The following is a 16,787-nucleotide window of genomic DNA, read 5'->3' as shown; positions in this document are numbered from 1 at the left end:
ATATATGCAATGAACCACTCTTGAGAAAGCATCAATCATTAGCCACAGAATAATTATTTCAATAGCATGAAAGCACAGGGTTCCCATCCATCCATACCTCACTGATATTTGCTGCATTTCTTCTGGCTTGTATGAAGAGGGGCTCATCTTTGCTGATGCTGTAATTGTGAAGAAAACCCTCTTTTCCTGACCTGTATGCAACCTGTTTACAAAGCAGACCAAACAGTATCAGCACTGGGCATATTTGTTTTAAGAAGCAATATGTAACAATTTTCAAAGGTAAACTTCCTGGATACTTACATCCAGTTACTGTATGGTTTGTACCGTCAATGATTTTTTTTTTAAAGTTGCCTCAAAATCAATTTATATTTTAGACTGAACAATTATGGTTGATATCAAAGAATAAAATGAAAAGAAAGATGAAAGAGCATGAGTGCTAAAACACTTGTGAAATGACTGGATATCTGACTGTGTCTTTTACCTCAGTCTGAAACCCTCACTAGACAATACTTTCACTTACTGAGGGTTGTGCCTTTAAAGCACGTTTGAAGCACAGTCCACATCCACACACACACACACACACACACACACTCCTGGGCATTGCAGTTTGTTGAGGGTTGCTGGGAATTGTTAACTCTGTGAGAGATAAACTACAGAGCACATAATTATTTGAGAGAAAGAATGTGTTTCAAACGCGTTTTAAACAAATAAGTGTGTACAACAGACTTAGATTATCTTGTTCAGAATATTAAGAAGGGTTGGCAGCCCACTTCTGCCATTTTCCCAAACATCAAGACAGGGATAGTGAACACTCAGCCCTCCAGATGATGTTGGAGTCCATAGTAATCAATGGTCAGAAAGGGTGGGAGTTGTAGTCCTTGGAGGGCCAATGATTCCCCAACCCTGCTCCGTGGCCTCACTTGTGCTAGCTGTTGGATTATAAGATATATTATACAGCTACACTACATTGCTAACCTGTATTGGTGAAAGCAATACTGCTCAAACAGTGGTGCGGAGCCTGTGGTCCTCCAGAAGTTGCTGGACTACAACTCACATCAGCACCAGCCAATGATAAGGGATGATGGGACTTGTAGTCCAGCAACATCTGGAGGACCACAAATTCTCCACTTGTGCACTAAATAAAACACTGATTTCCCTTATTGTATAACGGCAAAACATTGGTCTAAGGGGAATGAAACTGATTATTGTTATTATTATAAATTATTATTATTAAATAAAGTCAAAGCAATGGAAAATATTTTAAAATAAAACCATGTGCAGACAATCTAATCCAGGTACCATGCAAGGCAGGCAGCGTATTTTTAATGACAGAAAGAATAGCCTCACTGCGGAAGAACAGCCACAGAGGTCCATGCAGATGTTCTAAAAGACCCAATTTAGTCTTTTTCTCTCTAGTTAGGTACATGGCCTTTATCACCATAGTATCTGAAACCTGGTCAGCACGCCTCTTGATAACCCTTTGGGTTTAAAGGTTTTCTACCTGCAGAAGTACAGGGAGTTCAAAAAAATCTTAGAAGTACACCTCAAAACTATGCAAAGCAATGACAAATTTCCGTGGCTGGATCCTATTGCTTTTTCAGTGGTGGTGCCTGTCCCCAAGAATTACCCGTTTTAATGATAAAGAATCTGTGTGGAGAGAAGGTAAAGTAGGAGACTCACATCACTCTGCAGTTCCTGGCTTTTCTTCGCATGTTTGATCTGGGAACTGTCTGCCACACTTGTGAACTTTAGAGCATCAGCCTTCTGTCTGTACTTTTTCTAATTGAAATGCATTTTTTTTAAAAAAAGATGGTATAGATAACATTACCACATTTCTCAAAGGTAAAAAAAAAATTGACAAGTTATGCCTTCCACTTACTGCCAGCACTAGCAACATCAACACAATCTTTGCACATTAAAACCAACTCAGAAATAGAGGCAAGGTTACTCATATAACACAGGGATGGAGTACATAAAGTGGAATAACCATTCTGTTCCCCAACTTTTATGCTATCGTTTTGCACTGATTAATTATCCCCCCCCCATGGATCATTTTATCTATTTGGTTTAAACATGAACCAGGTTCTTTTTTTGCCCCCCCCCACGCCTACTTCACAAGTTGCTTTCAACTAGAGCCAACCTTAAATATGGTTTATAGTTCAACGAACAGTACACTGGTACACAGGGCAAAAATCATTGCTGCTTTGCTCCTCTCCCACTTCTGCTGCACTGCTGGGAGCTAAGCCATGAAAAATGCATCCCTGAAAAGTTCACAATCTGCATTGCTTTTCAACATCTGTGGCAAATGCTCAACATAACAGAAACCATGTTATTTCTGAATGAGGCCTGAATTTGTTGCTGTCAAAAACACCGTAAGAAGAAGAAAAAGACAGCCTTTTCACAGTAATGTCTGTTGATAAAGAAGAGGCACATTCTTTTGCATACTTCATGTGATTCTCTTGTACTAACAATTCATCAATCAAACACACAATCAACTCCAGGGTATGTGTTACATGCATGCCTCTACTTGGCATTTCTGCAGGGAAAGACCCTGTCTCAGAGCAAACATACCCACTCTTGCCCTGTGATGTTCCCAGCTGAAAATAAGACTGAGATTGATTTATTTTTATTAAAGTGCATAAAGATTTCAAAGAGATGCTCATTATTCCACATTCAAGATGTGGGAGAGAGTGAGGCATATTAGGAACAAGTTGTTTTCAAAAATTATGTTCAGCTCTATATGATGTCATACAAAGAATAACAAAATGCCAACTCCTTGGCTGGAAATAGAAGCATCCAAGGTATGTGTTAGTTTTCAACTGATATACCTTTTATACAGTTCAGAAAGGAAGAATTGTGTCACCTGATCATGGCTGGGTTCAACATTTTTGACAATGAGTATTTATGTGGCAAACCCCAGCAGTAGACGTCACTTTGCTTCCTTGCAAGGTATGAGATCTGAGCACAGCTGTTTCTTCCTGCCTCTACTTCAGAATACCTGCATAGCCTGATGTCAAGGATCTACAGTATCAGAGTATAATCACTGGCAACTTTAAATAAGCCAAACTAGCTCCTATTCCTTCTTTTCACTCTTATATATCTTTTAATTTTCTTTCTTTTAATTTCTGTTTTTCTTTGATAAGTTTGCAGAACTTGTGACCGAAAAAGCCGAACTCAACCCAACAGGCATGTATGACAGTTCTCCAGGGACTTGATAAACCATCCAATTATAATATAGTGCCGACTTCCGGTGGAGCTGCAGCCATCGTCGGATCGCGGAATTTCCCTCTTGGGAGATCCGAGCGTACTGAGGGGGAAAAAGGGGTCGCGCAAAGGCTAAAGCGGACCCGGTCACCTCAAGGGGGGTTACCTTGAGGGTCAAGGCACCCGGCAGCGTCATTTGCTGCACCCCGAAACCCAAGGTTTGAGCATAAACTTTGGGGGAAAGGGTGAGAAGCGGACGCGAAACGGGAACATCGCACCCCCCTCGGCGGCGCAAAGCCTCGAGATCCGGATGAAAGCAGCCCGCTTCCAATTTAAAAGATTAAGAAATAAAGAAGAGCGGGACAGCGAGAAAGATCGGAGCTGCCTGCATCTGAAGAATTGGCACGGATAGAATCTTGAATGGGAGTAAGAGACGCAAAAAGGGAGTCCGTCCTTACTCTGGCGTAAAAATGGCGCTGGGCATGACTGTGCAAGGCGAACAAAGAATCGACGTACCTGTGAAGTGAGTAAATATTTTTTGGACTGATCACCCGGGAAGGCAACGTACCGGACTGATCGGAAAGTTGAAATAAAAGAATAAGAGAGAACTTAGAGGGAGCAGAAACCAAAAGATCTCATGGGGGGGAAAGCCGCTGTATTAGCGAATGGAGGCTGGCCGCGGTGTTAGTAAACGGGACAGTGTAAGCGAGAGGAGAAGGAGCTGGCGGCACGGAAAGGAAAGGCTGTTTCTGATTTATGAGAACTTTATAGAGCCCCGAATCTGCTTTGTTGAGGCCCTTTGAGACATTGAAAACATATAGTTTCCCCCCCTCTCTAAAAGAACGAGAAGATTAAACCGGCAGGCGTGAGAAGACTGATCTGGCAGACGAGGAAAAGAATTTAGGGGTATCGACCCTGTGGATTACAATTTACTTTTGCGTTGGGCTGATTTAAAGTTTAGGGGTAACGACCCCTTGGATTACAAACATCGCTTGACCATCGCAGAGGGATTCAAGAGAACTGCGGAGAAGAACGGAGAACATAAACTGCCGGACTGCTGGACTGCTGGACTGAGCTTTTGGGGAGCTTTTGGGGAGGGAGGGGGGGTTTTTACTTTGCAGGTGGACTTTCGTCTTTTTAAGGACAATCTCCTTAAACCGACTGCTATTGGGAAAAACTGTTTGGGTGGCTTGCAGACTTCTTAGCGTTTACAAAGTGGCGAAGAAAGGGACAGGTCTGAAACAAAGAAACTGAAAGTAACTTTGGGAAGCTTCGGGAAGCTGGTGAACAAAGAAATCGAAAGTAAAGTGAAGGGACTGCTGGACTGAACGTTTGTTAGACGCTCTCCATAGGTTATTTGGCGCCACCTATAGGCTCAAATTAGGTTGCAAGGTGAAAATAATAGAGAAGTGAGACTAGAGCCCCCTGGTGGTTGAAAAAATAATAGCAGAAGTTTAAATTAGGAATTAAAATGAAGGGAGTTAAAGGGAGTGCAACACCAGGTGATAGAAGGCCTTCAAAACAAGAGGAAGGAAAGGAATGGGAAAATCTATTATCAGAAATTAAAAAAAGAAATAAGACAAAGTGAACAGAATATTGAAAAAAAAATTGTAGACTTGCAAGAGTCAATGGATCAGAAATTTGAGAAAGTAGTAGGAGAGTTGTCAGAACAATTAAAAGATTTATCCATTAAATCTAAGACAATAGAAAGTTCAGTAAAGAGAGTCCAGAAAGAAGTTAAACAATCAAAGAAAGAAACAGAAAAAGTAAAAGAAGACATAGGAGACCTGAACAGGGTCCAGGAAGAAATGCTGGACAATATTGCTATGTTAGAACTTAGGCAAAAACAGCTTAATCTTAAATTTCGCGGGATTCCGGTGGAAGCCAATGAAAATATAAGGAAAAAAATAGTGATTGAACTAGCCAGATGGTTAAATACCAAAGAAGAAATCGTGGAATATTCTATTTCAAACGCTTTCAGGATTGGGGTAAAGTCAGCGAAAGCAAGAGCGAGAAAACTACCAGGGGATTGTTTGGTAATGTTTAACTCGATGGATATTAAGAATGAAATTTTGAAACTAAGCTATTCTCAGAAGCTAATAATAGGAGGAAGGGAAATAATTATACATAAAGAAATCCCCACAAGATTTTTGAAAAGGAGAGAGCCGTATCAAACATTGGTAGGAATTCTGAGGAAAAAAGGGATAAGTTTCCGATGGGAATTCCCTGAGGGACTTACCTTCTACTTTAAAAACAAGAGATTTAAGATTAAGAGTCTGCAAGAACTAAAGAAGTTTACAAGACGGTATCCGAAAGAGCTGGGACTGGAGGAGGATAAGAAGGAAAAGAAGGCGAGAGAAGCAGTAGAAGGAACGACGGAGGAAGGAGCAACAGGAGGAGTAGAAGAAGAGGAAGAGGAAGAAGAAGGAGAAGGAGAAGGAAGTGGTCAAGAAAGTGAAGAGGGAGAAGAGGAAGAAATACAGGAGAAAGAGGATCTGGAGAACATCAACACCTAAGAAGTATAAACAAAAAGACCTAAAGGACAAGAAACTCGGAAAGGAGATATGATTTTAAAGCTTCAGTCATGGAATATAAATGGTTTAAATAATAAATGCAAAAGAAATAAAGTTGAGCATGTTTTGAATAAACAAAAGTTGGATGTTATATGTCTGCAAGAAACCCATATTTCTAGAAAACACAGAAGAATTTTGATAAATAAAAAATTAGGCTTAGATTTCGTGACAGCAGACAAAAAGAAAAAACGAGGGGTGGTTTTTTATGTAAAACAAAAGCTGGAACCCAAACTGGTTTATAAAGATGAAGAAGGAAGAGTAATAATTGTGCAAATAATATGGCAGGGAGAAAAAATACAGTTAGTAGGAGTATACGCCCCAAATAATAAGAAAGCTAAATTTTATAAAAAACTTGAAGAAATATTGTTGGAATATGCTGATCAAAAACAAATCTTAATGGGAGATCTGAATGGGGTAGTGACTCCAACGATTGATAGAACATCAAGAAGTTTGGGTGCAGAAGGCAAACTACCAAAGACCTTCTTCACATTGGTAAATAATCTAAGCCTAATAGACACATGGAGAGTAAAACACCCAATAACAAAACAATATACACACTTTTCACAGCCCAATCAAAGTTCAGGAAGAATAGATTACATCTGGGTTACCAAAGGAGTGATGTCAAGAGTTAACAAAATAGAGATCCAGCCGAGAACCTTATCAGATCACAATGCCATATACATGGAGTTGAAGGGAGAAGGTGCCAAGAGTAAATGGAGAATGAATGAGAGCTTATTTAATGATGAAAAAGTGGTAGAAAAAGCAAAGAATGTAATAATTGATTATTTTGAATTAAACGCAAATAAAGGAACAGATTTGAATATAGTTTGGGATGCTAGTAAGGCGGTGATAAGGGGCTTTATGATTGCGCAGGAAATTAGAAGAAGGAAAGAAAGAGAAAAGAAGAAGGAAGAGATTCTAAAAGACCTAGAAGACAAAGAAAGGCAATTAATTGTAAAACCAGGAAATGAGGAACTGAAACAGCGTATTAAAGGACTAAAAAATCAATTTGATACATTGATAAATCAGGAGATCGAATGGAAGTTAAAATGGCTGCAGCAAAAGAATTTTGAACATGCAAATAAATCAGGAAAATTATTAGCATGGCAGCTTAAAAAAAGACAAGAGCAGAACATAATAAATAAAATTAAAAAAGAAGAAGTTGTGACAGATAATCCAAAAGAAATCAGAAACGCTTTTCAGGAGTTTTATAAGAACTTGTACCAGAGGGAGCAAGAGAAGGAAGAAGAAATGGATTTATATCTAGAAGAGAATAAACCAAAGAAAATCTCAAAAGAAGACCAAGAACAACTAAATGCCCCAATTATAGAGGAAGAATTGAAATGTGCAATACAGAAATTAAAAGGGGGGAAAGCCCCAGGCCCTGACGGCCTTTCGGCTAAATATTATAAAGATTTGGCACCGCAACTAATACCAAGATTATTGGAAGTGATGAATAAGATCTTAACCAGTGGAAAGGTTCCGGACTCCTGGAAAGAGGCATTTGTGACGTTGATCCCCAAACAAGGCACAGATTTGTTGAATGTGAAAAATTATCGGCCGATCTCATTATTGAATTTAGATTATAAATTATTTACAGACATATTGGCAGGGAGGTTGAAAAAAGTCTTAAACACAATAATTCATAAAGATCAAATGGGGTTCCTCCCTGGACGCCAAATGAAAAACAACATTAGAACAATTGTCGATCTAATTGAATATCTGGATCTAAAAATAGACAAGAAAGCAGCCTTGGTCTTTGTCGATGCCGAAAAGGCATTCGACAATGTATCATGGCAGTTTATGATAAAGACTTTAAGAAAGATGGAGGTGGGAGCTGAATTCATGAATGGGATATTGGCCATTTACAAAGAACAAACGGCAAAATTGGTGATCAATGGCACACTAACAGACAAGTTTGGGATAACAAAAGGCACAAGACAGGGTTGCCGGATATCACCGCTTTTATTTATCATCGTTTTGGAAATCTTAGCAAATAAGATAAGGGATACAAGAAATATTAAGGGAATTAAGATCGGTAAAAGAGAATTTAAAGTGAAAGCATTCGCGGATGATATGGTGGTGACACTGGAGGAACCAACACAAAGTCTGGGGAAAGTGTTAGAAGTGATGGAGGAGTTCGGAAAGTTAGCTGGCTTTAAGCTAAATAAAGGGAAAACAAAGATATTGGTTAAAAATCTAGATAAAAAGGAAATCGAAGAAATACAAGAAAAATATGGCATTTTGATCGTTAAAAAGGTAAAATATCTGGGAATCTGGTTGTCTCCAAAAAATATAAATTTATTTAGTGATAATTATGACCCAACATGGAAAGAAATTAAAAAGGATTTAGAAATTTGGAACAAATTAAACCTATCACTGTGGGGAAGAATAGCAAGTGTTAAAATGATGGTTCTACCAAAACTCTTATTTCTCTTTCAAATGGTACCAGTTATTAAGGGAACAAGTCAGTTAAAAGAATGGCAGAAAAATTTGTCAAAATTTATCTGGCAGGGCAAACGCCCGAGGATTAAACACAAATTATTGATAGATAAAAAAGAGAGAGGAGGGTTTGGACTGCCAGATATAAAAATTTATTATGAATCTGCGTGCATGATTTGGTTAAAAGAATGGATAGTGTTGAAAGATAAAGAGTTGTTAGACCTGGAAGGCTTCAACAACAGGTATGGATGGCATGCCTACCTCTGGCAGGACAAAGTGAGAGTTCATAAAGAATTTCTGGCACATGTATTCAGAAAACCACTGTATGAGGTGTGGCAAAGGCATAAAGATTTGGTAGAAAGGAAAACACCTAGATGGTTGTCCCCCACAGAGATATTGACAATAAAAAAAATTTATACAGAAGAAGAGAATTGGATAACTTATGAGGATTTATTAATTGAAACAGAAAAAGGGTGGAAAATAAAACCGTATGACCAGGTGGCAGGAAACTTGACTGGGTGGATCCAGTACCACCAGGTGTTTAATCTATTCAATGAGGATAAAAGAAGAGGTGGTTTTGACATCAGAAAATCGAAATTCCAGATGGAAATATTAGAAGGAAAGGAGAAATTACTCTCAAAAATGTATAACTATTTCCTAGAATGGTATACAAAGGATGAAGAAGTGAAGGAGGTAATGGTGAAATGGGCTATGGATGTGGGTCATAATATACAATTGGAAATGTGGGAAAAACTTTGGAAAGAGCATATGAAATTTACAGCCTGCATAACTTTAAAAGAAAACATCATGAAAATGATGTACCGATGGTACTTAACGCCGGTAAGATTAGCAAAAATGTATAGGAAGTACGATAAAAAATGTTGGAAATGTGAAACGAAAGATGGAGAATTTTACCACATGTGGTGGACATGTGAAAAGGTTAAAAAGTTTTGGGAAACAATCTATAATGAACTAAAGAAAATACTTAAATATACATTCATTAAAAAACCGGAAGCCTTCCTAATTGGCTTAGTAGGGGAGGAGATTAAAAAGGAAGACCAAAAATTCTTTTTATATGCCACCACTGCGGCACGAATGTTACTGGCGCAAAATTGGAAAGTAAAAGAAGTACCTACAATAGATGATTGGAAAAGGAAATTGTTAGAATATGCAGAATTGGCGAAATTAACTGGAAAAATAAGAGAGCAAAGAGATCAGAGGTTTCAAATGGAGTGGAGTAAATTTATAAACTATATGAAAGAATATAAAATCTGAAGGCATTTACAGGTATGAAAGAAATCTTGCAGCAGAGGGAAAACATGGTAAGAGATATAACTACAACAAGAAAACAAAACATGTATAAAAGAAGGTAAAGCGAGTGAAAGATGAAAAATTAGAAAACCAGAGTAAAGAAGGAAGGAAGTCCAAAAAACTCGGCGGAGTTTATGTAACATTGTGAACATTTGTATGACGACTTGTGAGTGTTTATTTCTTTTGATTGAAAATAAAAAGAATTTGCAAAAAAAAAAATTATAATATAGTGCCATATTTTCAAATATTTCTGTCTGCTTCCATCTTCCATGAAGGTTCTGCCAGATTTTATTATACTTAACAGTAAAATCAAGAGACATACCTCACTAATAAGTTCTCCTGCTTTCTTTGCTTGCTCAATATTGAGACTCCCATCTGCTATCCACCCAACTCCCTTCATCCACGTAAGGTCTGTCTTGTACTGAAGCTGAAGACAAAAGAAAGCTCATTATTTCACAGACTGATTAGGTAGGTAGGCAGCAGGGCTAACAACTTGAATAAAATATTATTTGGGGAGGCAGGTAAGCCCCGTCCCAAATAATCAACCAAAGGTAGGTAGATATACCGGTAGTTGTTTCACAAAAAGACATGAATTTGCCAGCCACGGGTGACAAGTCTTCAAGTTATAGCCTTTGGTATTACCCACAAATTCTCTTCCACACAAATACTGATGGCAAGCATTAGAGCTCTGCTTAAAGCTATCTCCCTGCAAAGTCTTTCCACTGAAAGTTAATATTTTCTATTGGACAAAATTTAAATTGGATTGAATTTGACATTTGAGTTATCTGCATTCCCACATGAGACCCCATGGATTGGTTTAATACACTGTAATATCTGGCTTGTAATGACAAAGAGTTGAGCTACTCAGAAACAATAGTAGCTAACAAGTTGCCCTCCAGATGTTCTTGGACCACAATTTCCTTCATCCCTGCCCATTGGTCTTGCTGGCTGGGGATAACAGCAACATCTGGAAGGCACCACATTGGTTACCCTTGTAGTCAATAAATTCTGGTAACACCACTGCCATCATCAGCTTTCGACCTCTGCTCCTACCTCACTCTGTAGTCCATAGGCTTTTTTGGCCCACTGTGTCTTTAGGTCTTCTGGAACCACCGTATATTCATGAAATTTCTTCCTATAGTCGAGGTCACTAGCCAGAGTCTGGGCCTTCTTGGCATGTTCAAAGTTTACCATGTCCATTGGTAAGTGGAAATGAGCTTTATTCTTCTCAGATTCTTTTTTATATGCAATCTAGGGAATATCAAAACATTGCATTCAACATTGTATAAAAGAGTATAGGGGAAAACAGCAGGAGAATAATAGCAACCATCTCTACTATATATACACAACAGGTGATTTTTCCAACAGTCTTACTCTTTAGCATGTAACTACTATATACAGATTCATGCTTCCCTGATTGAGGCTTAAAGTTCTGATCCAACCTTAATGCCATGGTTGTGAATGTTTCTTTCAGATATCTGTAGTGGATCACTGTTTTTCAGTGTCACTCAGCATACATTTATCATTCATTATCATTATTTATATAGAGTGTAAATGTTTTATGCTATATTTCCACACACAAAATGTGTGGTGTTCACTTTACATTAAAGTATATAATCTAGATGTAATCCCACTGATTTCAATGCAATATTTCTTGTAACTAGGGCTGGTGCAGAAACCAACAAGATCAATTTTCTAAACATGCTCAAGAGATTAAGAGTGCAAAGTGACCGCATGCACTTTCTCCCTCTCCACTCACCTGTGTGAATCTATTCACAACTGTTAACCACGGTGCAACATTACATCTCTGTTGCTGCTAACCATGGTTGGTTTTGCAAACCCTGATTAAGGTGAACCATTTTAAGGGTATGTTTATTATTTTCTGTTACAACAATAAGTTGCAACAGCTTTGACAAGCATTGAAGGACCCATTTTTCTTTTTTAGTTCTTTATTGGCAATAACCATAGCAAGCGATGGTCCAGATGGCCAGGAAAAGAAGGGGAGAAACTGGAAGGGCCTGGAAGGGGAGGGTTGTTAATGAGTCTGTGACATGCTTCTGCTCGCATAACCATGAGTTTTCTACAACCACCTTCTTACCAGATACAACAGGAAGAGGTATTATTTTTTACTATGTGCAGTAAAGGATATATAAATCCCAAGGTAATAATGAGAGTAGGAGTTTCATCATAATAACAAAATTTAAAATAGTATTGGGAAGTCATTACCTCACTGCTCATTTTGGCTACTTGTAAAGAGTGAAGAAGTCTTGAATCTTTGGTTGCCATTGCTTTTCCTTTCGTTCTCTCATATTCTTCTTGTATTTAATCTGTTTAGAGAAAATAGGCAACATAAAGAAGGACCTTTCCCTTAAATTTTCTCTACTGACAAAAACGGAAAGCCAACTGCTCAAATCTCTTCCGGTTTTGCCAAGTGGTACTTTCTGTTGCATTTTAAACTATAGCAAAAAACAAACAAACCAAAAAAGCTCAAAAGGAACAACTAAACTAATGTGGGAAGAAATAGAGAGATTACTCTGGGAAATGTTAGATTCTTCAAATAACCGCAAAGGAAAGTAAGTTAATCTTGTATGGATATATAGGTAGTAACAATGTCTAGAAAATATAGCCTTAAAAGTAAATATAAGTGAAATAAAGCAGGCTACAGTGGTACCTTTGTTGTCAAAATTAATCCGTTCTGGGAGGTCTGTTCGACTCCCGGAACAATTCGAAAACCAAGTTGCAGCTTCTGATTGGCTGCAGGAGCTTCTGGCACTCAATCGGAAACCGCAGAAGCCATGTTGGACGTTTGGCTTCCAAAAAATGTTCGCAAACGGAACACTCACTTCCAGGTTTGCAGCATTTGGGAGCCAAAATGTCCGAGTACCAAGGCGTTTGACAACCAAGGTACAACTGTACAGAATTACACTGTTTGAATATATTGTAAATGGAGGAAAACGGGCGACTTACATATGTGTCCCTCCTCAAGGACAACACATTTCTTCTCAGGCAACAGGGCTTTCCCTTCCTCTCCTCCTCCTTGCAGCCACCTGTGCACTCCGAATCTGCTCAGCAGGCCTGAGCAACTATCCAGAGCAGATCAGAGAGGCAAGGCTGAGATGAGGAAGGGGAAATTCCATTGGGTGATTGAAAACCTGCTCTTGCAACAATGGATGCCACCCATTCTTTGGCCCTTAAGGATGAAAGCATCACGGGCCCCATTAAGCAGCAGGTCGAATTTTCCAATCTGGAAATATATTCACTTTATAATTATTATTTTAGGTTTTAGGCACTTATAAGAGCCACTTTCAAACACTAAGGTAAGTCAGATAACTAGAATGTTATTACATTTCTCCGTTAGCTTATCAGAGTTTGTGACAGATTATTTTTTAAAGGAAATTTCCAACTTAAAGCCCCAACTCAACATGCTTTCATTTCTCTATATTATGCAGACATCTCTTAGTAATATGCCCTAGATAAATACGTATAACCTACATCACTGGCAAGATCCCCTGAAGCTTTGGCAGCGAGGAAAGACATGGAATCCAAATTCATTTCAAAGCCATGGCCCCTGCTTTTTCTGCCAGCCTTCTTATACTTAATCTGAGGGAAGGAAATACATTAATAAGTCATTAATGTGAATAAAGACAGGCAAAAAAAAAAAAACTAGCAGGCACTTCGCTCAACAAACTATAAAATCAGCTAGTGTAGCACGTGACTTATGCTTCTAATGAAAATCACATATTTGGATATATTATGCAAATATATATTTGTAGGTTCCCTTACCTCACTGTATAATTCCGCATTGGCTTGGCCTTGACTAACTGTGGGACATCCTGTGGCAAAAGTATATTGTGTTTTGGTTTTCTCATACTGGGCTCGGTAGTTCAGCTGCCAAACAATCAAAAAGCTATTCAACATGTCAAATACAATGGTATTTACTGCAAGGAGTGTTAATGTTAAAAGCTACTCTTAAAAAGTCGTTAGGAAATAAAATCTGAAATTAATCAAAGAGTGACTATGACTACTCCCTCGCTTTCCCCCCCCCCAAGAAATGTCTGAACAATAATAAAAATAAATCTGCCTAATTTGAGGCTGCAATACTTCTTAAGGGAGGCTCTGAAATTGACTCCCCAGAATGCCTTTTTACTTACAAAATGTTATCCATGGGACAACTGCAAGACACCTTCTTATTTATGTAATACTTCTCATGCGTTGAGGTGCAATGGAAATAGGACTTACATCACTAGCTGCTGAGCATGATTTTCGCTTGAACAATCTGAGGTGTGCTGGTAACAGAGCTGTATTTCAGCTTGTCTATACTTTGCTTATAGTTTACCTAAATTAAAAAATGGAGAAAAACACATTATGACTACCACAAAAAGTTTAGTAAAGCAATTCTCAAGGTAGCTTTTACTACAAATGGCAAATATATTGTTATCTAGAATATTCGCAGCAGTTAACCAAAAGCAGAAATCCTGTGGGGTTTTTTTTTAAAAAAACTACAGTGTAATTTCATTGGTCTGGTATTTATATAAAATTACAGCTTTCTTTCTGTCTCTTGCTCACTTTTATTTGCCAGCCTTTTTAATTGGTTAGCCTTGTCAATTGTGTTAAATTATGGTTTTAAATATTTAAAATATAAAGGGAAATCATTAAATAAAAGATATATATGCAGAGTGTCATGAAAAATCTTAATAAGGCAAAAAACGTTATTTCAACGTCAGTGACTGATAAGGTCAGAGCCCACACACTTGCTAATATATGAAGGCAGCAGTAACAATACGAACCATACAAAGCAGTATATTAAATCCACATATGCAAGATAAAATGTCATGGTGAGGTTTTCCTTTAAGCTTATTCTTCCCAAAGACCTCCATGTTACACTACAGGATACAATTATTATTCTCGGCAGGCTTTTAATTAATATTTGCCCTAGTTTAATTACTTCTCACTAAATGCAAATTGCATGCCACTTTAAAGTAGCTTGATTTAGTGAGAGGTTTTTCCCCCCACATTCCCTTTTTAAAAAGGGGGGGGCTGTGGCATCCAAATTTTATTTGATGCTATGGAGTCCATTCTTACATATCTTCCATTAATAAATGTATAACTTATCTAATATGATCAGTATACTGTAACTGAAACAATTAATTCATTGTTTCTGTTTTGATGTCCGGTTCTCACGTCAGCAGATGATCTGGAGCGTTCAATGCAATTTTCTACTGATATTCCACGTTTTGTTTTGTTTTGTTTTAAGTGGATGAAACAATGATGAAATTTGGGCTGGCTGTACATGGTTGAAAGATGACTAGCTGGAAAGAAGGGCAGGACTCTCTAGTAAAACAGTTGTTTTTGTTTTGTGGAAAAGGAACTGTGGCTATGAAAACCACTTGTGTAGAACAGGACATTTCAACAGCTGCCACTTTATTGATCCTCAAGTGTCATGCTGCAACTCTGAAATCCTCTCCTCTACGAATTCTAGTTATAAAGGAACTCTGTACAGCTCTCTGCATGGTCACTCCTGCTGTCACTCAAACTGCACATACCTAGGGCTTGATTAAACTTGAGGTGCAGGGCTGTAATTGAAAGCTATACACGTAACATTTTTCTCTCCATATCTAATACAACTCCACTCTTGTGTGGACTGCTCTGCTAGCGTAGCAAAGCACATGACCGAGTTGTTGACCCCATAAAATCTCCTCTTAACTACCTTTGAATTCTTAGTGTAATTTAGAATAAGGTTACCAGATTTTTTTCAATGAATCCAGGGACACTTTTCAACTTCCTACTAAATAGATGGATTTTGTCAGGGGACTGATTTGTAAATCCGGGGATTGTCCCCGGGAATCGGGGACACCTGGTAACCTTAATTTAGTATGTGTAAAGGGTATTTTTTTTAACCTTCTAAATAAATGAGGAGTTATGTGAAATGCTAAGTGGTAGAACATGCAAAAGGTTCAATCCCTGGCATCCCCAGTGCTGACAGTGCTGTGCTAAATGGACCAAGGTTTGAAATGGCAGGAAGCTTATTTGGCACAATGGTTTCCTAAGCTTCAATGCCCAGATATAATAAAAGTAATGGCTGTTCTCCAGTTTACATCTGTGATGTAGCTATAGCCTTAGTATTGATCCTGTTCCCAGTGGAATAAAGTAAACATCGGAAATATGTAGCACCAGTGGTCTACAGATAATCAATAAGGTTAAAAAGGCAAAACCTGCAAAGCCTGTTTTGTCCTATGTGAAATTCATCCTCACACAACAGATGGGGATCCCTTAGGAATGTGCAGAGGTGTTTTTCAACCGAACCTTAGTGCATGCCATCAGATACTCTGATGTATGCTCTTTCTAGTCAGGTGTAACATGAAAAGATAGGAATTGACCAGAAAGAGGGAAATAAGGCTATAACTAATCCCTTGTTTTTGCTCTTTGAAGTGAGAGTTAATGACTCTTTTCCTATCGTCAGGGAATCCTGGGACCTGTGGGTCAGTATGGGGGTGTAAGGAATTTTAAGAGAATTCACACCACTTTCACCCAAATATATTTCTCATGGCATGCTCTAAAGACACAAGATGCAAAAATCTTTCTGGAACTAAGCAAATCTGATTCTGGATGGGAGACTGCCTGAAAACTCGGTGTATGCTAGCCCGAGTCCCAAGGGGTTAGAAAAGTAGGATATAAATGTAAACAGGGGAATAAATAAATGTAAACCATATCTATTCAGAAGTAAGTCATACTGAATTCAAAGGGACTTACTCTCAGATGGGTGGGGTTAAGATTGCAGTCCAAGTCCTTTTTCGGAAGTGGTTGTTAAATTAGTATAAAACCAATATACGTTTTGTAGTGCAGAACTACCACTATGGGAAGCAGTAGTTCGGTAGACCTGCAAGCTATGCAGGGGTTAGGTTCTGGAGATTGCTCATAAATCCAAAATTGCACATAGTCAAAACCCATTGGGTTCTACGGCGGGTAGGATTGCAAAAGTAATTTTCCCCGAAACCCTTCCCCCTTTCCATGCCCTTTTTGGTTTTCAATTTTTTTGTCACATATGTAAAGCTGAATGCACACAAGTTAAATGGATGCAAATTGTGGGATTACTGTAATCACTTTGGGATTACAACTAACAAGAACAGGATTGACACAAGTACGGCTAAATGCAGGAGGTTAGATATCTCATTTCCAGTGCCCTGAGAATTTATGAGTCTACCAACTGGAAAACAACTTTTATCTCTTTCTTTCAGGGCACTGTTATCATGAGCTATA

General features: G+C 38.3%; 1 protein-coding gene across 1 annotated transcript in view; it reads right to left on the bottom strand.

Moving 5' to 3' along the window:
- The window catches only part of NRAP (nebulin related anchoring protein), a 66,540-nt gene that overhangs the window by 29,550 nt on the left and 20,203 nt on the right, over positions 1-16,787 (bottom strand). The window contains exons 15-22 of the mRNA XM_033149635.1: positions 13,787-13,866; positions 13,314-13,437; positions 13,013-13,130; positions 11,757-11,848; positions 10,584-10,781; positions 9,853-9,957; positions 1,681-1,779; positions 98-202 (exon numbers count right to left, since the gene is read on the bottom strand). Of these exons, the coding sequence (XP_033005526.1) occupies positions 98-202; positions 1,681-1,779; positions 9,853-9,957; positions 10,584-10,781; positions 11,757-11,848; positions 13,013-13,130; positions 13,314-13,437; positions 13,787-13,866 (921 nt within the window). The remainder of the gene's footprint in view (positions 1-97; positions 203-1,680; positions 1,780-9,852; positions 9,958-10,583; positions 10,782-11,756; positions 11,849-13,012; positions 13,131-13,313; positions 13,438-13,786; positions 13,867-16,787) is intronic.

The sequence above is a fragment of the Lacerta agilis genome, chromosome 5 (genome assembly GCF_009819535.1).
Source record: "Lacerta agilis isolate rLacAgi1 chromosome 5, rLacAgi1.pri, whole genome shotgun sequence".
NCBI classification, from domain to species: Eukaryota; Metazoa; Chordata; class Lepidosauria; order Squamata; family Lacertidae; genus Lacerta; species Lacerta agilis.
This window is presented reverse-complemented; position numbering and strand designations above follow the sequence as displayed.